Source organism: Festucalex cinctus, chromosome 1, assembly GCF_051991245.1.
Source record: "Festucalex cinctus isolate MCC-2025b chromosome 1, RoL_Fcin_1.0, whole genome shotgun sequence".
Classification (NCBI taxonomy): Eukaryota; Metazoa; Chordata; class Actinopteri; order Syngnathiformes; family Syngnathidae; genus Festucalex; species Festucalex cinctus.
Window position 1 is genome coordinate 12086656 of NC_135411.1, and position 27867 is coordinate 12114522.

Consider the following 27867-nt stretch of genomic DNA (forward strand, 5'->3'; position numbering starts at 1 on the left):
TGCTGGAGAATGACATTTATTTTGGTCATGCAAATGAGACTTGCCGCATATTTCCCCAGTCACGTACGGCCTGCAGCGATGAATACTTCATGGTTTGTTTCTTTCAGCAGCATTAATTGCATTTTTCTTTTTAATTAAAAAAAAACAAAAAAACAAAAAACAAAAAAAAACCTTGGCACGTATTCTTCCATACTCACCATCCACGCTGTACAACAATTCTGACGCAATCTTAAGTTTTGAGTGCCCTTGTCTAGACGTCAGCTGACATCCACGTGGAGGAAGGAAGTGCAATAGAAAGAGTCAACGTGAAGGCACTTAAAAAAAAAAATAAAAAAAAATAGAGGATTGGGAATTTGGCAAAAGTTCTTAAACGCGTGTGTGAAAAAGGTAGGGGACTTAAGAGTACTGCTTGGTGAACTTCTGATGGAACTCCTTCACTTTGCTTAGGAGGATCTTCAGCTTGTCTGTGGGAGGCAGGATGGTCATCCTGTACAAAAGAAAGAAAAAAAAAAAAGAGAGAAATTTAATTTTAGACAAATATTTTTGAAATTTGGCTCCCCGACCCTGTTTTTAAGTCTTTCCTGACCCAATCATCTGTTTTTATGATACGACACACAAGTGTGACAGCTCTGACGAAGGTTGAAGTGTAATAAGGTAAGAGGATTTTGCCTTTACTTGAAAAGAAAGTATTTGTCTAAAAAAAAATAATCTCTAAGATTAGTTAAAAACTAGATTAGATGAACGCCATCGTGCTAATTTTCACATTATTTTCTGGATGATTTCAGAGACAAGTGACCTGACTGCATTTTCAACTCACTTCACATCAACACAACAGTTTGTATATTTGCAAATTTGCCGCAAATATTTTTGTTCTTACTGAAAATAGATATCGGCTTCAAATGTCAGTTATTAGCCTCCTAGATTATTAACTCTTTGACCACCAAAAACGTCAATGACGTATTCTAAAATCCTAATGAATGCCGCCAAAAAATTTTAATTTACGTTTATTAGTTGTTGTTTTTTTCCTATCTTAATGGGCAGCGCAACGTCTTGTGCAATGATGCCTTGTCACTAAACAAAAAATATTAGTGTCAAAGTCAGTTGTACAATTTTTTTTTATCTTTTCACAAAAAGCCTGTTTTTCTCTTAATATTTTTTTAGTTTCACTTATGTCACTGAAATGACCTAATTTCAAATAGTGCTTACGAAAGAACGGAATAAGGTAGAAACATACTTTTTTTCTCATGAAAAAAAATGGAATCCAATCTTTCATATGGTATCCGCCATATTTTTGTCGTCATAACGCACAATATTCTGTTTGATTTGAAAGATGAGTGAAAATGCTGCAAATCGGCTGGCACGGTTGTTGTTTTTTTGGATAACGTTTGGCAGTCAGAGTTAATAATTGCTATCGGCCCTGAAAAAACAAAATTAAAAAAATGGTGTATCTTTACGATTCATTCTTCATCATCTGCAAAAACACTTCTGCAGGTGAGTGAGTCAGTTGTGAAACTCTTCTTCATGTCTTTCACTGTGTCTGTATTATACTGCCACCTGGTGGCCAAGGCAGGCACAGGTGGAGCAGCACATACTGAAGTGAAACACATAATGTGTTCTTTATATTCTGTCAATACTAGTCTGTATATTTTTATAAAATACAATATTAATAATACATGGAGAGCGAAGGAAGAAAGCCTCCGAACCAAACAAGAACTAAAAGAGGCCGCAGTAAAGTCTTGGAAAAGCATTTGAAGTCAATGGTTGCAGGCTCGATGCAGTTATTGCGAATAAGAGTTCTACCACCAAATATTCAATGATATTCACTGTAAATACCATAAAATAAAAAAATTGAATTCTCAACTTTTGTCACATGTTTATCATGTAATGTGAAAGACAAATACAACAGAAACAAAATGAATTGACCTTGCTGTTCCAATACTTTTGGAGGGGACCGTATGTAGACACGAAATTCTTAATTTACTTAATTAGTTTATTTTTTTATTTTTATTTTTTTACATTTTTACTTTACTGTGTCACACTCCATAAAAACAAACTAAAGCATGTTCTCCTTCAAGCACAATTACACAAGTTTCTTGTCATCATCCTTGCAAGGTAATTAGAACATTAAGCCCTTGAAAAGTCGTCCAGTCAGAATTGAAGTCCTTCTCAAATAAACCTTTGTAGCGCGAGAGTCTTTTTGGCCCGCCTTTTAACATCCGTAGGAGGCCTGTCAGGGAGCAAGCACGTTGTTAAATCCGAGCCATGCGTCTTCAGCAGCGGAGCGTTTAAAGATTTCCCCCGACTTTGAAGGATCACCGTTAAGAGAAGTGGTTCAATAGCGACGATAAAGCAAGAAGCTTCTCTTCCCAATTTTGTAGCGCAGGATACAAAAACAATTGATCCATACTTGCAGAGTCAATTAGCAACTTTGGGCTCAAATTCATAGAGGAATTAATTAAGATGCCTTTCGAAAAAGTTCATTTATGAGGACAACATGGGGATTTTTACACACATGAGGAAAAACTGCATGATGGTGCTTATAGTGTGTGGTGTACTCGTGATGACATAACAATATATGTTGTAGTACCGAGTCTAACATGTGAGAAGCAGTGTGGTGCCAAAGTGCAACCAGACGTACACAAAAAAACATAAAGGTAGAAAGAAAAAAAATGCAAAAACATAATCATCAAATCACTATTGTTATCATTTCAAATTAATACAATGCCGTTAAATAATATATACAAAATATTTTTTCCATTTTTTTTTATTTTAAGATATACTTAAAAGTGGGGCTCTCTTAATCCCTCACACTACAATATTGCAACATTTATTTTATGAAATTTATTTGACATTAAAAGGAAAAAAAAGTCAAGAAAAAAATAACCATAATGAAAATATTAAAGGTGGGGGGAAATAAAAAAGATGACAATTTATAAATCATCCATCCAACCATCCATCCATCCATCCATCCATCATCTTAGCCCCTTTTCCTCACAAGGGTGGCGGGGGGTGCTGGCGCCTATCCCAGCTGGCTTCAGTCAGTAGGCGGGGTACACCCTGAACCGGCTGCCAGCCAATCGCAGGGCACACAGAGACGAACAACCACTCACATTCACAATCACACCTAGTGACAATTTAGAGCGTTAAATCAACATGCCATGCATGTCTTTGGAATGTGGGAAGAGACCGGAGTACCCGGAGAAGACCCACGCAGGCACGGGGAGAACATGCAAACTCCACCCAGGAAGGCCGAAGCCCGGACTCAATCTCAAGTCTTATGCACTGGGAGGCGGCCGTTCTAACCAGTCACCACCGTGCTGCCCAACTCACTGTTGACTAACTCATGATTTAAAAATCATATTTCAAACTAATTGTCAATGGTAAAATAATTGTGGGGAAAAAAAGAAGTTGCCAGAAAATATTAACAAAAGAGAGACTTTAAATAGTAAATGGTCTAAAAATATGCCTTTTGTAATTAAATTGTTAAATAACCATTAGAAATAATAACAGTGGGGGAAAAAAATCACTCAATACTTAAACTACAATATTTCAATACTTATTTTACAAAATTTCTTTTCGAATTGTAAGAGAGAATAAAGCCAAGAACAAAATGGAAAAAATAACAAAAGTGACCCCAAAAAATCCTAAAATCAGAGATATTAGTATGACAAAATGCCATAAATGTACAAATCTAAATAAAGATAAGTTTAAAAAAAAAAAGCCATAAAATATAATGAAGTACTAGTAGTAGTGCAGGATGAAACAGATGACGCTACACTAACTGTTAACTACATTGCAGTTGCAAACTGTTCTTGTCATTATTGTGGTAAACAACTTGGCAGACACAGTACACAAAGACTTCACCCAATTAGTTGCTCCTCAATTTGTAGTTTGGCAACATTGAAGCCTCTCTTTGTTCCGTTTCAGGTCACAATTATGGAGTCTGTGGCTTGGCCAAACTTAGTGTTGACCATACACATAATTAAGGATATATATATATTTTTTTTATATAAGCCGTTTAATATTTGCGATTTTCGGCCTAATTTCTGGGGGGTTAATCCATTTGAACACAATCAGGCCGGTATTGACTTATGTTGGAAAGGAAAAAAAATACTCAAATTTGGCGTGATTATCAGTATGTGTGATTTTCTTACCTGAAGTGGTAGGTCCCATCCTTCTGGCCAAAGCCGCTCCCAGGAACAAGGCAGATTCCCGTCTCCTCCAACAGTCTCATGCAGTAGAACATGTCGGGCTGTTGACCTTTTCCCTTAAAAACAAACACAACACATTTATCACAACTGCACATTCTATTTTACTGTGACACAAACAGGAAATCACCAGAGTTGTCTGTCTGTAGTTGAGGTTGTACAAAAACAACTGTGGATAACTAGCCGCATGCTGCTTCACCAAGTTGTAAGACAAAAGACTTCAGGATGCAATCACATGTAGCAGCAAATTGTTCATTAATTTCCAAACTATATCCAAACGTCACGAAACATATAAAAAATATATATAAATATCACTCAATTGTGGGGAGGTTGGCGATATAATAAAAATGCTCAATGATGCAAATAATTCATGATCTATGTAGTTCATAATTATATATTAAAAAAAATGTCAGTCCAAATGTTTAAGTTGTCAGAAAAAGAGAGGCGAAAGGCAGATGAACCTACCGGTACCTTAAAATGTCCAAAAAGGAAGAGGAAAAGTAAAAAAATTGCCATAAAATGTCCATGAAATTGAAAAAAACAAAAAACAAAAACAAAAACAAAAAATCTGAAAATTGAATAAAAAAGGGAGAAACAAAATCATTTGAAAATAACTACGGTAAGTAACTATAACATTTCCAAAATCAAAAAATGAAATCCTGGAAATTACCCTAAAATGTCCACAAAATTGTCAAAATAGTCAGAAAATTTATTTCAGAAAAGGCAGAAAATAAAATGTCATAAAAATAAAAAAAGAAAGAAAAAGTAACCATGAAATGTCCAAAAACAAAAGAAGAAAATAAAATTACACAGATTTGACAAAAATTTCAAAAATTGATAGAAGAAAAGAAAAAAAAAATAGCCATAACGTCCAACAATTTCCGGAAACGCAGAAAATCTAAAAAAATACGTGAAAAACAATGAATGAAAAAAAAAAAAAAAAAAAAACGTTAAAAAAATATTGAAATATTTTGCAGCTCCAAACAGTTTTTTTTTTTTCAATTTATTTGGCCTAAAATGGCTCTTTTGACAGGCAAGGTTGCTGACCCCTGCACTATATGAAGACCCTCAACTGACTTCAACATAGTTCCTTGGCACACAAACCTATGCCACAAAATAGTGCCACAGTTGTTATCTGAGCTATTGGGCACAAAAATGTCAAATAAATAAGGGTTTTCGGGGACTGATGGGCGTTCATCCCCAAAATAAAATCTGCAATGAGTCAATTTTTGCATGTCGAATGGCAAATGTAAACAATGTAAACAAGTACATGTAAATTCTTTAGGTATCCAATCCAATTTTGTGGCACCTTGTGCAGAAGTCCTCTGGTGCTCCCAAACTGGTGGAAAACTACTGCCTGAAGCAATTAAACAGTTTTACAGAGAAGACACTTCAGTTTTCTGACAATTGTTGTTGGGATTATTTGGCCTTTGGCAGAAATGTAAGTTGTACTGAGTGCCCAAGTAGTTGTTGTGTTTTGGTACACACTATATTTTTAAAGTCCTCCATGTCCTGAATGCACTTTTATCTGCTTACAAAAACTTACAAGGGTTCGGATTAAACATTCTATTGTGAAGTGGGCGCAAATGAAAGCAAATTGACTCGTTTTTTTAACCAGCAGGTGAATGAATTAATTAAGCCTGAAAAGCTCTTGAGTCTTATTTGCGATTGTCGTTCAGCCTCCATGTGGGGAACAAGCGCACTTTCTCTCGTCCAGGGTCGCTCGGATGCAGGAGCAGCCTTCAGAGACTTCAGGCGGCGACCTCACGCTTTGAAGGAAACCAATAGATTCCGCTCCGAGACGACGGGCAATGTACGAGGACGCCTAATGGATTACTCGGGCCGCTCGCTTTAACTATGTCCCATGGCGTGGCCGCTAAACAAGCCGCTGCTCGCTCGGAGAGCCAACGGCAAGCGATCGGGCCGCTCGGACACCGGGGGGAAGTTAACGAGGATCAATCGGCGGGTCAGCTGACCTTTTCATGTGGGAAGCTAATCAGATTCTCTCTCTTTGCGAACAACCGTGTGGCATTAAAGAGCTTATTTAGCACAGCTTCGTGTTGTGAAAGAGTGCAAATGTATTCAATGAAGGCTTTGTGGGATTTGGCACTAAAGTGGACGTATTACTTGTTTGTATACAAATTGTAGTCGGAGCTGCTGTTACGACACAAACATTAGCAAGTTGAGCTATCTGCAATTTAAAACACATTTTATTGGGTGGCAGCTTGGTAGCTTAGTGGTTAGCATGCCTGCCACACAGTTGTGAGGTCACGCATACATCTTTATGACGGCTATCTGACTCCATCGGCGACCAGCCGAGGGCATGCAATGCCTTTCACCAAAATTCAGCTGTAATAGGCTCCAGCTCACCCTAATGAGGATAAACGCTACAGAAAATAGATGGGTGGATGTTACATGAGAAATTGCCTGGATAGTTTATAATGATTTTATGATGGCAACATTTCATTTCCCTACAGAGGAAAAATAACAAACGTAGGTCCAAATAATCGAGCTCAGACTTGCACCCAAAATCTGCGTTTGTCATTCGTGTTTACGTTTATGCGCAAGTATCCAAAAAAGCCGAAATCCCCCAAAAATACTTCAGACTCCCAGCAAAATGGTAAATGAAGTGCATTTGCGTTGAGCAATGTTAACCTAAGGTTTTCCGTTTTGGTTTAAAAGTCAATTACATTTCTGGAATATGAGTTATGAAGAAAAATCGAGCCGTTTGTATCCATCTCATGGGGCGGCCATTTTGCCACTTGCTGCCGACTGAAAATGACATCACATTTGCTCAGAACGACCAATCGCAGCTCACCTTTTTCTGAAGCAGAGATGGATAAAAATGGCTGGAGTTTGCTTCATAACTCATATTCCACAAATGTAACATTCATCAGAATGTCATGTTTAGACTCGTAAGGTCACATATAACATATTGTTGGCAAGAAATGTTGAAGGTTGACTTCCACTTTAAACTTGCAAGTAAACCCATCTGTATTGCGTCATACCAGCTAGCTAGCAATAAGCTAACCTGCCGTCTTGGGTCCTGACTGCTTAACAGTTGAATTTAATGCTCATTAGCTGGCTAAATATTCCAACTCACGCACAGACGATTCTGGATGTCCGTCTCAAAGGCAGCGCACTTTTCACACGACGCGTGTCACTCTCACTCACATCCATACATCACACATACTGAACCGCAATTGTAGCCATTCAAACATTCCTCTGTGACAGTACTAGGGATAGACCGATTATCGGCCGGGCCGATTATCAATATTTGGCATGTTGACAGATATCGGCATCGGCCTTTTTACGAATATGAAGGCCGATAAAGCTGGAATCTCACTGAGCAGCGAAAGCTTGCGAACGTAGCAAATTTTGTGCTTTCATCAGGATTTGTAAGATGTTTATATACACTTTTTACTTGTTGCAAAGACATTTCAAACATATTCGGACAATTTTTCACTGTCTGCGAAGATCTTTTGAACCCTGACGAAAAGCCAAAATTAGATACATTTAATTTTGTATACATTTGTCACTGCTGCCACTGGGAAGTCCCAACACTTTTTAATTTATAAAAAATAATAATAATAATAATAATAATAATTTTAAAAAAAAGAAATTACGTTGAAATTTTGGAAAAATTTATTTACAGTAGAAAGCTATCTATTTATTTATTTATTTACTTGCTTAGTTTTAAATTTAGCTTAACACATGCTGATGACCCTGGAAGTTCCCTACAATTACTACAATTTTTGTTAATTTTTAATTAAACAAAACTTTCTATTCTTAATATGTTTAATTTTTTTTTTTTTTTTACGCTTTTATTTTCTCTTTTACTGCAAATGAATATCGCCTTGAAATATCGGTTATCGGCCTCCTTGACAACTAATAATCGGTATCAGCCCTGAAGAAAGCCATATCGGTCTATCATTAGACAATACACACGACATTGCTATGACCCATTCTGACTCCAATCTGAAAATTCTGTTTCGGTGTTCGATTTTTCACAACCAATTGGCATCTCTATTCGAGTCACCCCCGATTCCTTCACAACCCTACTAAATACTTTTTTTTTTTTTCCTAGTGATAAACTTACCGCGGCCTCTTTGACAGCCTTCTCTGGAATGCTAATACGAGGGAAAGAGTACATGGCTCCTTGCACAGGATTGCAGCTAATGCCAGGCACAGTGTTAAGCACCTCCTCTGTCAGTCTGGCCTTGTCTGCTAAGGCACTTAGGGTGGCCGTGCGCTCCTGAATGGCAAGAAAAACAACAAATAAAACACTCGCAGAAAAGTCCATCAAAACAAATTTGATTCATCTCGTCGACGAGACCTTCATGAATTTGTCATACGACGGCTCTCCGGCCTGCGGCGGGTTGACCACCAGGTCCATCAGCGCCTGCCCGGGAACGGGTGGGCACAGGCGCACCGACACCAGCTTGGTCAATTGGGCCTTCACCTCGTCGTCCATGTTGATGATCTCCATGTAGCCGCCACGGAAGCCACACCTGGTGGAGGGAAACATGCGAAATGCAAAAGTGAGTAGTGTTGACTGGAGGAACAAGTAAAAAGCAACATTTTGCTGAGATCAATTTCTAGATAATGACATTTTCCTTGCAGTTGTTTTGCTTTTGTCTACTCTCATATAGTACTGATTTGTGAGCTAACAGCCAATCAGTGATCAATTGTCACAGATGGCCGACACCACATTTTGCATACTGCAATTGATGGCTGATTAATTCAAATCACATCTAAAAAGCACAATAACACAAAAATATCTTAATCCTTCACATTTCTAAACGTTTTGTTGTATCCGGAAACAAGACAAAGATATTGCTGAGAAGCCATTCATGTTATAAAAAATAGACTCACTTTGAAGCTCTAAGCTTACAAAAAGGGGTCCAGCAGATCACCACCTAACCAATTTTAACATTGCACTGACATAATTGGGTTCATTTCCATGTCAATCATAATTTTCCAGTGCGGTCCTAAAACAGATCCGGTAAAGCATGCTCATGTAAATTTTGTATGAAGTTATAACCTTCGTGTACAACAGTTTCAACACAGAATAACTGGGCCACATAACCTTCAGATGCATAACTGCTTTTAACTCATTCACTCCCAGCCATTTTCACAGAAGCAATCCTGTTCCTTCCCGGCTGTTTTACTGGATTTTAACTAATTTTGCAAGGCCCACAGAATATTGTGCCAATTGCTATAAAAGCATGGAACCTACCAAAAGAAAGATTAAAGTCTCTTCTTTCATCAGGGAAAAAAAAGTATGTTTCTATCTATTTCGGTTTTGCAGAAATTAGCATTAGAAGAGAGCTAAGTTTAATCAGTTTTCACAAATCTATTTAAAATTGTAAGTAATTGAGCTTTTTTTCTAGATGGCCCTGGTTTGCTCTGCTGCCACCTGCTGGCCGTTTGTGTAATAACTACCATTTCTGCAACCGTTCTTTGCAGTTGAGAGGCTGCATCAAAGCCTTCTGTATGCTCTAGCATAAAAACCAAAAAACAAACAAAAAAACGTATAAATAAGTCTTTGGGGCACTTAAAACATAAAAAAAACGTATTTACACGTCATTGGGAGCAAATGAGTTAAATATGGAAAATGAAGCAGATTGTTTCATATCATTGCTAAGACAAGTACATTTTAATTTCCTATATTTCCCTTTTAAATATTGTCTAGTATTTTGTAGGTGAGAGGAAGAGTGCAGTGGAACAAGTTCAATTCACCCCAACGAGAATTTAGCTTGTGAACCACATCATGCATTGTGCATAGATTGTGAAAAGGTTTACATTTGGGAAGCTTTAAGAGACTGTCTATATCAATGGAAGACAGCATTTGTAGGAGAATTATAGCTAGACCAGGGGACTGCTCTTACGTGTGTTTTTTTTCTTTGCAATATGAGTAATTTGGCAGTACACGTAGCTTAATATTATTCCAGATAATATTACAATAGGTCAAATAAGGATCAATTAGTGATCCATACAAGCATAACAACGTCTCTAATGGGAGCAATTGTCTTAATTAAAAAAAAAAAAAAAAATACAAATCCTTTGAGTTTTTGGTAATTTTTGAACCAACTCATCTCTATGCTTTTTTTTAAATAGATTAATCAATATGGACATTTTGCGAACAACTTTTTAAATAGGTCTAGCATCTAGTTATGTTCAATGTTCATGTCATGATTTATGTTTATGCATGCAGAAGACAAGCTAATATTCAAAGATAATTTATTACATTAAAACCAAGTGTTCTGTTTACATTCGCTAGTTGTGCATTCAGGAGCTTTTCAAGCTAATCAATGTGTTTATGTCACACGAACAAATTTGTGTCATCGGCAAAAAGAAGTTTTTGAATATCCCGTGAAGAAAAAACAAAATCATTAATATAAATAAATAACAAAAGGGTGGCTAGAATAAATCCCTGGGGAACTCCAAATTCTGCTTTCCATTCCTGAATTTTCTGCATTTGTATTTTTATATATTGCTGTCTCGCATAAACATAATAACTGTAGTGCTATAGGCCTACCAGACATCGTAATGATCCATAATGTTTGCTTGCTTGCTATGGTGTAAAAGTAATGATTTTGATTGACATTGACTGCAAGAAGCCAATGTTTTTCACTAAAGAGATTTTTTTTTTTTTAAGAGCTCAAATGTAAATTTGTTCTTGGAAATATGCAGCTAATATAAATAAATTGTAGCAGAGTATCAAGGGATCTGAGAAGACTATATTGTGTAAAAACAGCAGAAACTGTTTTTGTTTTTTACTTGTATCAAATTTTGTGATCGTAATTTTGACAAGAATGACATTTTTCGATCTTTGATTCAATCAACAATGCAGCCTGTTTAACTTCACCCTACAAGAGCAAACCGAATCCGATTACTTTACAGAAAGGTCCCGAAACAGTTGTGTCTGAATGTTTTGGGTCCCTTTCAATCGGAAACAAACAGGGAAAAAAAAGAAAAGAAAGATGCAGAAATCAGAGTAGTACTTGTTAGAAAATCGGCTCAAGAGCTCTCACTTACTCTCCCATGTAACATTTGGAGGTGGAATGGAAGGACGCCAGCTCCACCGTGTTGGAATACTCGGGCCCCATCTCAAAGAGTACCTTCTTGAACGAGTGGAACTGGCACCCATCGGCATATACGTTATCTTGGTACACCTGCAAAGAAGATGAAGGTCTGACTAAGGACGTTCACACGTGTTTGTTTAAGAATTGCCAAGCGGTTACCTCGTCAGCCATGAGGAACAGACGCTCCTTGGCGGCGAATCGGATGACATCTTCGATGCACTTTCTGTTCTGCACCTGGCCTGTGGGCAGAGAGGGTCGCTGAGCCAGAGGTGGTTGCGTTGCTTTGGAGCCATCTAGTGGCACTTCTCAAATTTAGATAAGGTTAAACAATACAAATTACTCAACGTAGTAAAATAAACAAAAATAAATAATAAAACTGGTACATTATTTTAATAATAATGAATAAATAAATAAACAAACACCAGTTAAGGTTAAATAACTCAAGATAATAATAATAATAATAATAATAATAATAATAATAAATACGTCTAAAAATACACATAAAAAAACACCAGTTAGGATTAAACAATTCAAGGGTTACTCAACATAGTAAAATAAATAAACAAAAATATATAAATAATAATAACTTTTTATTATTTTTGGAAATAAATAAATAAACAAATAAATAAATAAACACCAGTGGGGTTAAATAACGTAATAATAATAATAATAATAATAATAATAATACTACAAGGGTTACTCGACATAGTTAAGAAAAAAAAACTCCATGTTGAGTTCTCCCACTAAAAATGTTTTAATCATGGTTTTAATCATGCTTGGGCCCACTTGACACCCCATGTCCACACTTAAAAAAGAAAAAAAGAAAAAAAGAAAAAGTCGAAAGCACACTGACATACACAGGCACATATCGGCCACCCACCACCTTGCTTGCACAATAGAAATAAACAGAACTACCCCAAAGTAAAAATATTGGTAAAAAAAAAAAATAGTCATGTTGTGCATGGGCACATCCATACATGCTATTTACACATCATGATCCATGCAATTGCTCCTCTCATGATAAATGAATGAACCACCTTGCATAATAGAAACCAATTAAATTACCACCTAGTATTTTAGTTTATTTCATATACTTTTACTTAGAGCCTCTTTGGCGCAATTTGTTTGAAGCGGCCACTAGAGAATGTGCAGCATGATCTGACAAACCTAACGAAGACGATCTTTCTCTTGAGTGAGTTTACTCAGTTGCCATGGCGACGCCTCAGCTGTCATCACGACAGACTACAGTTAGATGGTGAGCTCTGAGTGATTAAAAATCACTAATATTCAGCTCAATTTTGTTTTATCCCCATAGAAATAATGCTTTGATTCAAAAACGAACACTAAAGGGTCTTTTACCAGTGGGGTTCCCGGGATTGATGATACACAGGGCTCGGGGGTTGCAGTGGCCCCGCGCCTCGTCCAGAGCCCGCTGCAGCTCGCTGATGTCTAAGCTCCAGCAGGCCTCCTCGTTGAGGTAGTAGTTGATCTGCACGGCGCCTAGCTCGGCAAGCGCAGCCGAGTACAGAGGGTACTGCGGGATGGAGATCATGACGCCGGTGCGGGCCGCGCCCTCGCCGCACACCAGAAGCTTGAGTATCGTCTAAACAAAACAATCACAAAGAAATACACTGGCGTAAAATGTATACAATGTATGATAGCATTTTATGACAGTAACAGAAAAAAACAGCATGGTAGTATTGCAGTAACCAGAAAGGTACACTACTGCAATTATGATTGGATTGTAAAAAACATTAAATCTGTCCCTGGTTTAAAACACCAAGCTCACTAACATGAGCCACCAGTGACCTCTGGTGGTGTAATCATGCTACTACAACTGACCAGCCACTGAAAAGAGGGTGAAGATGACTTTTTAAGTACTTTTCTTGATTGATTGACTAAAAATAAATACATCAAAATTTACCACAATGCCGTCGCTGGCCCCTGTGGTGAGGTAAATGTTGTCGGGGTCGCAGTACACGCCGCCGTCCCTTTTCTGGACGTAGCGGGCCACGTCCTGCCGCACACAGTCGATGCCTTGACTGGCACTGTACGAACCTGAAGGAGAGAAAAATAGACAACAAAGGCAGTTAGAGTGAAGTGTCAGGTTGTTATTAATTCTTAGAATTAGTCCCTGAAATGACCAAAATGTCTTCAATGCCTCTCGATATGATGCAATTTTCTTGCTGAATTTGTCTCCGCTTAGATGCCTGTTAGATTTTACATGCTGATTGGAATAAAGGTGGAAAACAGGATTCGTTTTCCTCATTTGTTTACATTCTCAAGATTTTTCAGCATTTTATATTATTTTCCTACATTTCTCAATGCAAATGCAGAATTCTGGGATCAGTGAAGGACTATATTCTGGTTTATTTATTTGTATAACACATTTTCTTTTAAGGTATTAATAAATAAATAAATAAATAAATGAATAAAAACTTGCCTATAATCTGGTTCTGATCCAAATTGAGATTCTTCAACTTGGCAGACGGCTCTCGAGTGCCAGTTTATTTATTATAGCTATTTAAGTTCATTTATATTTATTTTATTTTTTTTAAGTCATTCAATTATTTAATACTTGTATAACTTATCATACACTAATAAGTGGGAAAACGTTTCCTATTGACACATTCCAGTTGTAATTTTTTTATTTTTAGAAATATCCATCCATCGATTTTCTGAACCGCTAGCTCCTCACAAGGGTCGCGGGGGTGCTGGAGCCTATCCCAGCTGGCTTCGGGCAGTTGGCGGCATCCATCCTGAACTGGTTGCCAGCCAATCACAGGGTACACAGAAATGAACAACCATCCACACACACAAGCACACCTAGGGACAATTTGGAGCGCCCAATTAACCTGCCGTGCATGTCTTTGGAATGTGGGAGGAGACCGGAGTACCCGGAGAAGATCCACGCAGGCACGGGGTGAACATGCAAACTCCACCCAGAAGGCCAAAGCCTGGACTCGATCTTGCGTCCTCAGTACTGGGAGGCGGACGGGCTAACCACTCTCTTACCGTGCCACCCGAAACTACATTTTATGTTTACAAAACTAACTAAAACTATAATTATAGCAAAAATGCCCTTTGTTTTAGTCTTTGGTAATGAATTTAATGCTTGAGCCTTTGGGGATGATTTTAAATGTAATTTTAAGTAGATTTATTTATTTTGATATTAACTGGGGTGGTGATTAACTGTTTCTGAAAGGACTTAGTTAGGTGTTCATCATTGTCCTGTGTGTGATGTTGTGCCCCCCTCACACAACAGCAGCACCCTTCCTGGGTGGAGTTTGGCCTTCCTGGGTGGAGTTTGCACGTTCTCCCCGTGCCTGCGTGGGTCTTCTCCGGGTACTCCGGTCTCCTCCCACATTCCAAAGACATGCATGGCAGGTTAATTGGGCGCTCCGGATTGTCCCTAGGTGTGCTTGTGAGTGTGGATGGTTGTTCGTCTCTGTGTGCCCTGCGATTGGCTGGCAACCAGTTCAGGGTGTCCTACGCCTATTGTCCAAAGCCAGCTGAGATAGGCTCCAGCACCCACCGCGACCCTTGTGAGGAATAAGCGGTCAAGAAAATGGATGGATGGATGGATATTATTAACTGGAATAAGGACGTTTGAAAATGTGCCACACAGAAATGACGTCATCTAGCAGCAGCCAATACAAAAGTACCTTCAGATGACGTCGCTCCCATGGTGTTTTTTGAATATTGCGCACAAGTCATACACATTTTTTTTAAACTAAAACTAATACTGAAACTAACTAAAATTAAAATGAAGCATTTATTAAATAACAAAAACTAATCAAAACTAACAGAACCGCCTTAAAAACTAATTAAAACTAACAAAATTTAAGAAACAAAACTCAAAACGAAATCAAAACTAATTTAAATGAAAAATTCCAAAACTTATAATAAGCCTGGTTCCAACTCTACATTACAAGTCTAACTGGTACATTTAAAATCATGACTATCATTCAACTCCTCCATACTAATTAAACAAATAATAAAAATGAATGATTGAACAAATGTTTATGATGAATAATTTTGAGCATATGTGGATTAAATTTAAGAATTACATAGTGGGCTGTGTCAAACGTTCAACAAAACTGTAAGAATAACCTCCCGTGGTTGCCCACCCCTGCTCCAGAATTCCCACTACAAGTCGCCATGACAACGCGGCACCACAAATTGACCCCCTGCTCTGAGTAGGAGGAGCACAAGTGGCGTAAATGTCTGTCATGTACATAAAAGCTTGTTGTCCATGCTGGATAAAATACAACAAGCGCAACACACCCATACTGTTGCCACCGCAAGCCTGCAGGATGCGGCGCGCTCGACTCTTGGCGTCCTCTGGGAATGTGCTGTCGTTGAGCAACTCGGGGTAGGAGCAAAGCGCCAGCACCTTCAAAGCAACACGGAGACAGGCCGTGTTAAAGTGAAAGGACGTATCGATGTCAAATCACATGATGTTATTTTAATTTAATGGGCTCTTCGACTACTTCCTGAACTGAATACCACGTTTTTGTTTCCTGTCTTTCATGAGTGGACAAACTGATTAATCAAGGTGTGTCTGGCCAATGTTGTTGTAGTTACTGAGATCAGGCACACCTGGATTAATCAGCTTGTCCACTCATGAAAGACAGGAAATGAAGGACTGGTGTTGAGATCAGGAAGTAGTGGATTAGTGCAAAGAGCCCATTGTATTTAAACTCATCAAAACACACTTATTCAACACATTGGAAACATTTTTGAACACATAAACACAGTGTGAGCATAAAATGTAGTGGTTAGTGTCTGCGTGTAGATGTGAGCTTGAAGGAGTTGTTAAAAAAAGAAAAAAGAAAAAGAAAAAAAAGGCGCAATACTCTCATTTAAAGGATTAATGTCATGAAGGGTCTTTTTTTTTCTTGTAATGTGATTCAGAGGTTTTGGAAGGACTTTCAAGATTGGCTGCAACACAAGGGTATTCAATTTAATGGGCTGTCGATGAAAGAGATACAATTTGGAATGAATATTCACGATAGGAAAGTTGACTTTGGTGTCAATGTCTTGCTTGTATTGGGCGGCGTGGCTCAGTGGTATGGTGGTTGTCTCCCAAACCAGAGGTTGTGGGTTCGATCCCAGGCCATTGTGATCACGTCGAAGTATCCTTGAGCAAGATACTGAACCCCCAATTGCTCCTGATGCTGTGTCATCAGTAGGTGAATGGGTAGTCAAAATGTAAAGCGCTTTGAGTGCCTTAAAGGTGGAAAAGCGCTATATAAATGAAGTGCCAAGTGCCATTTGTATTGAGTAAACACTTTATTCACAAATGTCTTCTTTTTTTTTAAACAAATCCTAGTATGGCTCACTTGAAGAATGAGATCTGTCTCTTTGAAAAATCGTTAAGGTTTATGAATCAGAAAAATGCCCTTGCTTTTGAAGTTTTTTTGAATGACTTTGTCTTGATTTAAAAGATTTATGGGATCCTTTAATTTTGACAATATGTAACACTGACCCTTGTTCTTTTTTTTTTCTTTTTTTTTTGTTCAATTTATTTTTTTTATTTATTTTTTTTTTTTAAGTGTATGTTTCTTGAAATGTGCTGTAATCGACTTGTGTGTAACATTTTGTGGTGCTTAATTTGTTTGTATTGTATTTGATGTTGGTTATGTCGAATAAAAACAAAAAAAAATGTCATGAAGGGAGGAGCTAACCTGTCGAAAGAAGGTGATTGGCTGTTGGCCCATGGCGTGTGCGTCACCAATGTTGGCTTTGATGACCTCTTGGAAGGGCTTCTTCCGCCCCTGCGTGACACAAACACAAACAAATACCATCTAGGTTATACAAGTCAAGTTTTCTTTTGTGTCTTGACTTTTTTTGTTGTTGTTTGGCTGACAATTTGTTGCTAAATTCCAGCACTTGGACAGAACTCAAACTTAAACGCTAACAGATTGTGGCCCATAAAAAAAAAAAAAGAGAGAGCAGTGCAGCTGCAGGCATACCACTGAAAAACACATGCTGGGATTAATTAAAGTGGCTGTGAGTTTGTCGGCTTGGCTAACATAGTATACCATTTATTAACCATTTATGTTCAACCTACCATATGTTTTCAAATATTTTTATATAAATATATATTAGCCTCCTCCAAAACTATTGGAACGACAAGGACAATTCTTTTGTTTTTCCAATCACCGGACAATAACCCAATAGAGCACACATTTGACCTCGTGAACAGGAGACTGAAGGAAGAAAGCCCCAGAAACAAAAAAGAACTGAAAGAGGCTGCTTGGAAAAGCATTTCAAATGACGAATGTCTGGTGAAGACAGTCGAAGGTTTGAACTAGTTATTGCAAGTTAGGGTTAAAGCCTCCAAATATTAAATGCTATTCACGTTAACTTAATTGAACAACGTCTGTTCCATTTTGTTTACTTGAAAAGTGGGTAGGTGGCTTCAAATTAAAGTATTCAATACTTTTGGAGGGGACTGAATAATGTGAACAGAATTGAAAATGATTCTCCCTCATGCATCATGAAACATAAACATAACATACATTACACAGACATGCTTTAACCTCCTAAGTGATGGCTAGGAAGGGGGCCGGGTTGATGGCACCCATAAACGTAAAGCGGTCTGTTTTCCAGGGCTGTAATGTAAAGTTTATGTAGTAGTCTCGAGCAGCAGCAAGCCAGGAGGGAGTTAAAAACAACATTAACTGACAGTGTCCAAACAAACACGGACTTGCGTACACACGCGCACAAGAGGGCAACTTTCACATTCAACATTCCCCTGAAATCAAAACGGCCTGTTTGTTCCGATTAAACGGAGGAAATGTGAGTCTGGTGCCGCCTCATTCGTCAGAGAAAAAAAGATTCTGGGCCAATCCAGTTGGCCGGAGTGCAGCACACCCCAAAGTCAGACCACGGTGGGTTATGGCAGGACTCAAAACGACCTCTTGCTTGCCCGCCTTCAGTCCGCTGCACAAAGTATTACTAGACAGTGGCACGGTAGCCCAAAATATTGATAGTGGAATTCATTTATCACTTTTAGTGACATTTAATGAGTAGTTCATTGTTTTAAACGTGTTGCCCTTTAAAAGTGAGGGAGGAACAGAGAGAGAGTACCGGCAGTTTCATGACAGCGGTGTACCTTGAGTTGTCATCAATGTCAAGTGAGCAAATAAAGACCACAGCTGCGAAAATCCAGCTGAGTCCTTGGAAATTTTTGAAACAAATTATATTCCCATTATGCCTTTAACCCGCGACCCTTGTGAGGAATAAGCGGCCGAGAAAATTGATTGATGGATGGATGGATATTGCCTTTAACATCAAACATCCTCATTTCCATATGTAGCACTTGTGACGTCAGGTATGTTGTGCCCACTGGATGTTGTTGCTGAATGCAAATAAGTCAATAAAGCATCCAAAGACAACACTAATAACCTAAAAATACAAATTACAAAATTGTAGAGCTAATATGCAAACGTAGTTTACTTACTATTTTTCAGGCAAACAGTTAAGGTCGCAAAGTAGTCGGGCCAACACTATTGGCTGTACAAATTACAAATTAAGTTGCTGGGGTATTTACAGCAATTTTCTTTACTTCCTGTTCGTAAGGCAACCCGACAAGTTAAGACAGCTAACTAATCAGGCTAATACTATGTGCGTCCGTGGCTGGTTGTTGACACTCAAAGCAGCATTAAAACCCTAAAAAAAATAAATAAATAAATTACTCAAGTTGAAGAAATATTAATGGACTAACTTTGTTTACATTATTTTGTATTTTTCAGGCAACCCGTTTAGGCAGCACAGTAGCCAGGCCTTGGTTGCTTGCTGCCAGTCAACATCAATCGGCTCATAACCTAAATACACAAACTATATGAACTTTCTTGTTTTGTCTATTTTTGGTTGTAAGGCAACTCTTTTACGCAGCAAACTACTTTAGCCGATATTATGTGAGGCTTTGTCTGCCTGCTGCCACTCAACAGTCTAAACACACAAATTACAATGGTTGTAGATGTATTAACATGATAATTTTGATTACTCTGCAGCCTGTTTCGGCAGGTGCAGTTCGTTGCAGCTGATTTTTTTGCTCTCAGTAGGTGGACGCTACATTGGTGGAACACTTTGGAATAAGGTTACTGAATGTGTAGAAAGGTGTTTTGTTTTTTTTGTTTTTTTTAAAAAGGGTCTGCAAGCCTTCATTGTGTCAGAACGCGTGGGAAGACGGACAAGAAAAGCCTTGTGTGTGTTTGTCTGTGTGCCCCAGTTGATTATGAGCTTGCATGCCCATGAGGACAAAACAAAGGCAGCAATGTACAAAGTGCATGTGCAGGGAGCCTTTAGTGGGATACTTGCCAACTGGTGGCAACAAGCTTTTTTATATACCGGTAATTTGATGAACAAGGCTTGTGAAAATATACATTAATGTGGACAAAAATTTGTCTTCATTTTGACACAGTAAAGTTGGGCATTGGACTACATTTCCTTGATCGATAATTGGGAAAGCTGATGATCAATTAATTAAGAAATTAATAGTTGATTGAATCGGTTCACAAGCATATTACGTTCACCTTCATCTGACCATTAGCGTGGATTTTAAACATGGAAGGTCCAAAACATGCCCTGTGAAAATTAAACTGCACGAAAAAACTGGCCACCAGAGGGTGCTAGAACTGCATTAATGGAAATCAACCTGACTTTTATTAATATATGTGCTGCTTTTAATATCGTGACATGGCAACAACAATATATTGTGAGTTTTAATATCGCGATATCACGATATTGCCGTTATTGTTACATCCCTACTTGAAAGTCAAACAAATGGCGTGGCTTCTTTTGCGTTTATCATCCGATTCCCAATGCAATACAACACTTTGTGAAATCAATCCAAGTAGGTGCGATAAAAACGAGCCTTTGACCCTGTCTTTTGAAGACCAGAGGAGGTTGCCGCAGGTTCAATGGTCACAGCTGTCCCTCCCTGCAGGATGGTCGGCCACTCAACGGGACCACACACACATGTGTATTTTTACAGCAGAATGCACTCTGTCCCATCAGAGTGTTGCAATAACAAGATCAAGATGAGAAAATGGAGACGCACTCAGTCAAAAAAGTGGTGACACTAAATACAACCTGGATTGACTGCCAGCCAATCACATGGCACGCATGCCACCATTCAATGAACCTGACATGCATGTTTTTGAATGTTAGGAGGACGTCGTAGTCCCTGGAGAAATCGATGCAAAGCTATAGAGCTGAGATTCAAACTCTGAACTGCGAGGCACTAGGCCACCAGGCGATTTCACTAAAGAAGTTGATAGTTTGACAGTCTTCCCACTCAGCAAAGACTTGTGAGAAAAACACAGGCAGCAGGTGCGTCATTAGTCGTTTAACTATTTCTCCATCGGGGAAAACTGCTACATAATGTCCAAATCAGCAGTTGAACAGATTTTGAAACATCGCTCGAGGCCCCTGTTGGGATAAAGACCTCAATGATTAACCAACAGGTGGACTTTGCCAAGAGGATATGGGTGCAAGCGTCCAAGTGATAACCCGCCGAATCATCATCAGGGGGTATTTTTGAAGTGGCAATGAGATACGCAAGAAGCTTTTAGCAGGAGAGAGTAAATATACCTCGTCCATTTTCACCCCAGTGGTAACACAAGTCTGTCATTGAGATTGCAGCTCAGGTGGCACATGAGCAAATGGGTGCTATTCTTCACAAGGACGTCAAGTTATTGTAAATGTTATGTAAGCATGTTTATGGTCCTAGAACACTGAAGAACCAGCACAAAATAATGTGTAATCCATAACACTGAAGATCTTTTTTCCCCCCATTTTATTCATTACTGATTTCTATAATTAGAGAGTTAATTGCAAGATTTGTAGGGCACACTTTTTAAGATCAAATGTCCCATTAATAAAACAGAATGATCCCAAATAAGTCCCGCCCACTCCGGCTGGTCGTTATCTGCTCGGTCTCTGAGGGGGGAGGGGCAAATTTATTGATGTGACCCCAGTTAACTTTGTAAACATGTCAAAATGAATTGATCTGTCTAGCAAAATTAAAAACGGTGTAAAAAATAAATAAATAACACACTATTTATTTTCTATTGCATGCGTATGTCAAATGCTGTTAATACCACTTTGGTAGGCTGTGGTCTATGTGATGTAATATGACTGCAGTAAGGCATCAATGTTTACTGATCAATTGAATGAAATTTGCCGCTATATTAAACAGGCGGAAATCAAATTGCCCACGGACACTGGAGTGGATTTTCACACCCATCCCACTCCCACAGAAAAGTGAAAACTACTCCCAATCCAGTCTTGCTCCTGTTCAGAATAACTCCCACTCCCGTACCGATCCCATTTTAGAGGTCAACTACATTACTTAAAATATAAATAAATAAATAAAATCTGTCCGAGCCATTACTACTGGATTATCTCGCTCCGGTCTGCTCCCGTGTATTTTTCATCCTGTACTGTCTCAACCCCGTGATTAAGGGTAAAGTTGACTCCCATCCAGTGGGAATCCTGAGAAAAATGTCAACGTCTACCTCGGACACCAGTTTGGCTATACTCAACATAGAATTTGGTGTACTCTTTTTATTACCAGAAATGTCTCATGATAAAGTTGTATGTGATTTAAAGCAATTCTTTGTGAATCTTACCTTATGAGCTCAAAAACGACAGAATGCTTAATCTTACATTACTTTTCCATCTGCTCCACCTTTCTTTCGAAAGCAATGGAATATACAATCTTACATCGCGCTCGTTTTATAGCAAGATGCGAGCAATTCCCGAAACAAAATTGTTGCTGCATTGTGAGAATAATGAAGTTGAGTTATCCCAGTGAAATAAAGAGGAAAACAGTTTTCATCAATACAACCAAAAGTTTCTACATTTTTCAGGGTGCCACCAGATGTGTACACAAACAATAGGATAGTGTCAGCTGAGGATGCAGTAGAGATGAAATTGAGTTATGACACAAGTGTAGCATTTCATCATGGTGCAAGTTACTGTATATAAAGGTGTTCAAATGGTTAGCTTAATTAAATGTTGCCGTAATGTGCACTGTGAAGTGGCCCATGGGTGAGTTTGCGCTGGTTCCAATGCCAAATGGCTAAATAAGCAACCTACCTGTACCCAGTATGACGCAAACTACAGTAGAGCGCCTTTATTGCTCTATTGTTTATTGTTCTATGAATAGCTCAGTGACAGTGTCAAATAAAAGTTAGCATTGATCAGATTTTTAGCCTTTTGAGGTGTACCTAATAATGCGACCAATTAGTACAGCCAATTAAAGTAGAAAGTTATTTATTTACAGTTACAACAAACACGGTAAAAGTCAATTCAAGGATTAAAAAGTGACTTACCTCGGAGAGTTCTTTCTCCAGCTCCACCGCCCGCTGCACGATGGGCCCCCGCACGGCGTACTCCACCATCTTCACCGTGGGGTTCATGGTGTCGATGGTCAGCACTTTGCCCCGCGGCGAGGCTCCGTTCTCGGTCACGCTCTCCTTGGCAAGCCCGCACCGCGTGGCGCTCAAGCCGGCCATGGCTCTGGCGGACAGAACGGGAGAGGTCAGTGAACGGACCGCGGGCACACCGCTAACGGCTAACGCTTCACCCAGACTTCGAGTCAAACTGAGGCGGGCAACTTTGCCGGGTGACAGCCTCCCAATCATCGCCGCTGCCATGTTTTCCCCTGATAAACTTTAGTGGGGTTAACTAGAGAGAAGTTCAACGATAAACCGGGCAAGTGCAGCCGCCACCTTGAACGAGAGTCCCTTTGGACTTTGATCACGGTGGAAGTCCAAACTTCCTTAAAAATAAAATGGTGGAACAAAAAAAAATATCCCCGAGATGTTCCCAAGCATTCACTGTGATTTTTTTTTCTTTTTGGAAAAAGAGGGGGGATTTGGAAGGCACTCTGCACACATGGCAACGCTTTCAAGCAAAGCGTATCCCTCCCCTTTTTGTTTTGTGTGTGTGGTATCCCCCCCCCTTCTGGACCGCTATCCAACGCACCAGGCTCGGTTCTTTTGGACCCTGACGTGGCGATGAGGCTGGAAGCAATTCACAGAGTCAGATTGACAGCCAACGCATCACGGAGACAGTGAAAGAGTTTTTTCCCCCCCGGCTACTGCAAATAAGCAGGGAAGGATGCTCCTCCTATTTTGCACTCACTCCCTTTTATTTAGATAAAGCTTTTTTTTTTCTTTTTTTTTTTATTAGTTCATTCACATCTTTTACGATGTTATTATGACAATAAGCTGTGTTTTTTTTGTTTTTTTTTTGTTTTGTTTTTACCAAATTTGGATCAACAAATTTCTAAAACGGGTCTTCAGCTGAATAACTTTGGAGAAATTGATAGTGTTTATGGACGATGAATGCACACCTGTTTAATTTTTTTTTTATTTTTTTTTAAATTAGATCATAACTGATTTCACAACTTTTCCCCAAAAAATCTAATCTGAGCTCTATTACGTCCAAAGTAAACAAAATCATTCTATTACAATTAAATAGTCCCTTTCAAGGGAAGCAATGAGTCTTGATAACACATAATTATTATGGTTTTGATTTTCCAGGTAGTCCTTATCAGCCGTTATTAGAATATCATCAACGTATACATATCAAAATATAGGGATGGGCGATGGTTGGCCGATACCAGTTCGGTCGCCCTATTGTGGCTGTTTTACAATCAAGAACTAGAAATTCGAAGATTACAAAAGTGCCATTAATTTCATGCACTTAAAAAAAAAAAAAAAATCATCTATTGCAGTTATTCATTTAAATTTATGCCATGACTGCTCAAGAGTTGAGTACTCATACTGGTATCGGTCTGGAAAAAATAAAAAATAAATAAAAATAAAAATGTAGTAGTATCTAACATCCCTATTAAAATAACAGAACAAAAACTACTGTCCTTAGGAGAACATATTTAAAATATTATAAAAATATATTAACAATAGCTTACTGCATTTACGAATCATTCAGTCTTTCGTTGTACTAATGTTTTAAATTACATCGATTGTGTGCAGCCTCTTTTTGGGTTACTGCATGTTTTCAACTGGGTATACGTCTGTGCTCCGGCTGTTTTTGTGTCAACTACTACACGCGACATTATTACAATTCTTTGTTATATTGAAAATGCAGAAAATCGCAAAATGACAAAAAAAAAAAAAAAAAGAATCAAAAAAACATATTTTGATTGCATTTTTATCATAATACTCTTCACATGGTTCCACATAGACAGCATATACAATTCATCATAAAGATCTAGTCTTCCGCAATACTAAACATATTGTGAAATGAATACTTTGTTGACAGTGTCAATCAAACCTGAGCATTATCATCTTTGGATCGGATCCCATTAGATTACGGCCAGTGAGTCATATGTGGTCGCCATTTTGGTAAGTGAGTAGTTTTACTTTGTTTCTATTTTTAGTAATAGTGACTAGTACACTCTTAGTAATTTATGAGTTACCTTGCACACTGAGAAAAATAGTGATATTTACTTGGGGAAAAAAAACAGGTAAAACATTTTCACTCAGAAATTCTAATTAAACACTACTTGTAAAATGTACTTACAATTTGCGAGTGAATACTGTATAACTAAGTTTTTTTCACTCAGAAAATTTAATTAAACTTTTCTTGTAAAGGTTACTTAGAATTTCTATGAGTGAATAAAACCTTACTAGCTTTTCTCATGTAAACATCACTTGCCATTTTTACAGTGCATGCGTCACACATTATTGGAGAATAAATAACAGTGGTAGAGATGATAAGGGGGGTTTGTTAAATTAACTGATTCCTTCAAATCGACAGATTACCACTGAAATTTTTAGACAGAAAAATAATCCTTAAATTCAGTTACTGATTTAAATTAAGGTTAGTTTCTCCTAATATTTTTCTTCTCGTCCTAATTCAGGATTAAAAAAAAAAAATACAAAAATCAGCTCAGTGACAAAATTCAGCTGTGGCCAGTGAAGATGGTCTCTTTACTGTTTGTACATAACAGTATAGAAAAAAAAAAGTCTGTTACAGGTAGCATAAAAGGGGTAATAAAGGCACCTAATCATCTTAGAACTTTAAAGCCTTGGTGGAGGTCAGAAATCAGGTCATTAGAAACCAGTAGCAGCAGTGATACTTGAGAGCGTTTGAGTGGCGATGGTGTTCAGCGCAAACGTTGGCGCCGCCAGCGGTGTTAGCAGGAAGAGTTGATGCTGCGGCGTCTGCAGTGCGAAACTTTTACACTCTTCTGTGACCAAATAACATTGCAGTGGCTGGTGGGAGAATGCACGTACGAAGTCTTCTGTGGTCCCCTGGTGGGCGCCCGCCTCCTCCTCGGCGTCTGCCTCCGCTTCCTCCTGCTTGAAGTAGCGCGTCGTGCAGAAAATGTAGAAGAGCTTCAAAAGCTCCCAGCAGCGATCTTCGGAGGGCGGGTCGCTTTTGGGGTGGGCGAACACGCAGGAGATGGAGCGGTGGCTCTCGCGGTTGATGAGGAGGAAGGCCAGGACGTCGGGACGTAAGGTGACGGATGCGGGGAGGCAGCGTTCCCCGACGGCGAGGCGGTCTCTCAGGGTGTCCACCAGGGGTGACCAGAAACCCACCAGGGTGCTTTCGGCGCTGTGCAAGGAGGGTGTGGGCCCGCACAGCACGCACACGTCGGCCCCGGGGAGCAGCTGGAAGCGGAGGAGGCGGAGGGCCACGGTGGGGCTGCCCTGAGGGAGGAATACCGGGTAGTCGCAGGAAGCGGCGCCGGAGTCGGAAAGGACACGCGTTAAGGCGGAAAGCAGGACTATTTCCAGAGGGGCCAGGCGCCACCACATCTCCGTGGCGGCGGCGACGCGCCCGTGGATCAGCAGGCAGCCGAACTCGCTGTCGGCGGCTTTGGCGAAGCCCTCCACGGCCTCCTGGAGCGGGGCCAGCTGCGGAAGTAGCAGGCAGTCGGCGCAGTGCGTTAGGTAGCCCAGGATGCCCGGGCGCCGCTCCTCCAGCAGCTCGTCGACCAGTACGTAGCAAGCGCGCAGGTCCCTCTTCAGACGCTCCAAGTTCCTGGCGTTGATGAGCTCGTCCTGGCCCAGCATCATCACCATGCAGCTCCACACGTTCTCCAGAAGGCGCCAGAGACGCAGGCGCTCCCCTTTGCTGCTGTCCTCGCCCTGGCCCGCCTGGTGACTTGCGTTCACGGCGATGAGCATCACGCTGTCCCGGAAGACTCGCCACACCACTCGCCCGCCGCCCTCGGTCTCACAGCTGGACAACACCACCCCTTGTCCGCTTCCGAACATGTGAACGCCATTCAGGGAGCCAATGATTGAGAAGGGGAGCTGTCTGGAGGCCCCCCTTGTGAATAGGGGAACCCCACTGCTGGCTGTGAGGCATACAAGCTGTATGGACCCCTCCTGGAACATCACGCTAGGGCTGGGCGATTTTTAGTTTTGATCAATTGCAGTAACTCAGACGATTTCACCTTTTTGCTGAAGAATTCACTGTTTTGCATTCTTTCTAAACTGCTGTAGGAAACCCCCAAGATGTTATAAAAATGCAGTCGAATAGGGAAGTAGTAGTTATAGTTGGTGCTTGTGAGTGTGGATGGTTGTTCGTCTCTGTGTGCCCTGCGATTGGTTGGCAACCGGTCCAGGGTGTCCCCCGCCTACTGCCCAGAGCCAGCTCAGATAGGCGCCAGCACCCCCTGCGACCCTTGTGAGGAATAAACGGTCAAGAAAATGGATGGATGGATAGTTCTAGTTGTATAGTATAGTATTTTTTCAAATGTGTCTCAAATCATCTATGATCAATTTTTAAAGGTTGTATTGTAAGATAAGTTTGAAATTATAATACGGATTTATACTTTTGGGGGCATCCATTAAGTACTTGTTTTTTGTTGTTGTTTGCAGCACTGTCACTATTTAGCCTATTTTATAACCCCAATATTAAAAAATAAAATACATTTATTTTTACATAAGCAAGAGACATAAATCGCTTTGGAAATCGGATTTATGTGGGAACTGAAACTAAATAAAATGTTATTATACCGCCCAGCCCTTCATCATGCTTTGTGTAGGAAAGTCATTATGGGGCTAAATAACAGTCATGTAGCTAGCATGCTAGCTCGCTACTCATTGGCGGATGAGCCGTACAACCAGCATTAAACTACTTACAGACATCAAACTAGGACTATCATGCAGCAAATGGTGCACGTTTTTTCTCTCCACTAGCAGGTTTTAGCCAAGGGGAACGAACATGCCGGGTGAAGGGAAACGGGTTACCGTCGTTTCCACAGCAACGCGGTCCCATGATTCATTTCTTCGACCGGCGTCGGCGGCGAGCGTTTCATTTTGACCGGTCCAAAAGCAGCCTTTAGCGGTAATACTCGTTGTTACGATGCCGCCTTAAGGCGCACGACAGTCGGCAGACTGTACTTCGGTCCCTCGTGTAAGCGCTCCAGTGTTTGTTTGTGTGTATGCTTATAGCGTGTTCTTTTCATTCAAAATGATGACATCTGCCTTCTTCGGCCACTTCTTCTTCTACTACTAATACTTGTTCTACTAGGCGGTCTGTTGGGTGTGTCTGCGCCATCGTCTGGC

The 27867-nt window shown here is 39.7% G+C and overlaps 2 protein-coding genes across 4 annotated transcripts; both read right to left on the reverse strand.

The window, feature by feature from the left end:
- On the reverse strand, positions 1-27807 carry gpt (glutamic--pyruvic transaminase). 3 transcript variants are annotated; one of them, XM_077516721.1, is made up of 12 exons: positions 27550-27807; positions 22648-22834; positions 16987-17076; positions 15584-15692; positions 13221-13354; positions 12656-12899; positions 11456-11535; positions 11250-11386; positions 8545-8719; positions 8308-8463; positions 4155-4267; positions 1-487 (listed from the first exon to the last, which is right to left on the reverse strand). In XM_077516721.1, exons 1-12 carry the CDS (start codon positions 27615-27617, stop codon positions 397-399), a joined length of 1584 nt encoding a protein of 527 aa, XP_077372847.1. In that variant the 5' UTR covers positions 27618-27807; the 3' UTR covers positions 1-396. The 3 variants fall into 3 exon arrangements, with proteins under 3 accessions (XP_077372847.1, XP_077372856.1, XP_077372837.1); XM_077516730.1 differs by lacking the exon at positions 27550-27807 and adding an exon at positions 23303-23442; XM_077516711.1 differs by lacking the exon at positions 27550-27807 and having other exon boundaries at positions 22648-23231.
- Positions 25259-27536, reverse strand: fuz (fuzzy planar cell polarity protein). Its single transcript, XM_077516740.1, has one exon. The coding sequence runs from the start codon at positions 26689-26691 to the stop codon at positions 25399-25401; it is 1293 nt and encodes a 430-aa protein (XP_077372866.1). The 5' UTR covers positions 26692-27536; the 3' UTR covers positions 25259-25398.
- Positions 27808-27867: the final 60 nt, after the last annotated feature.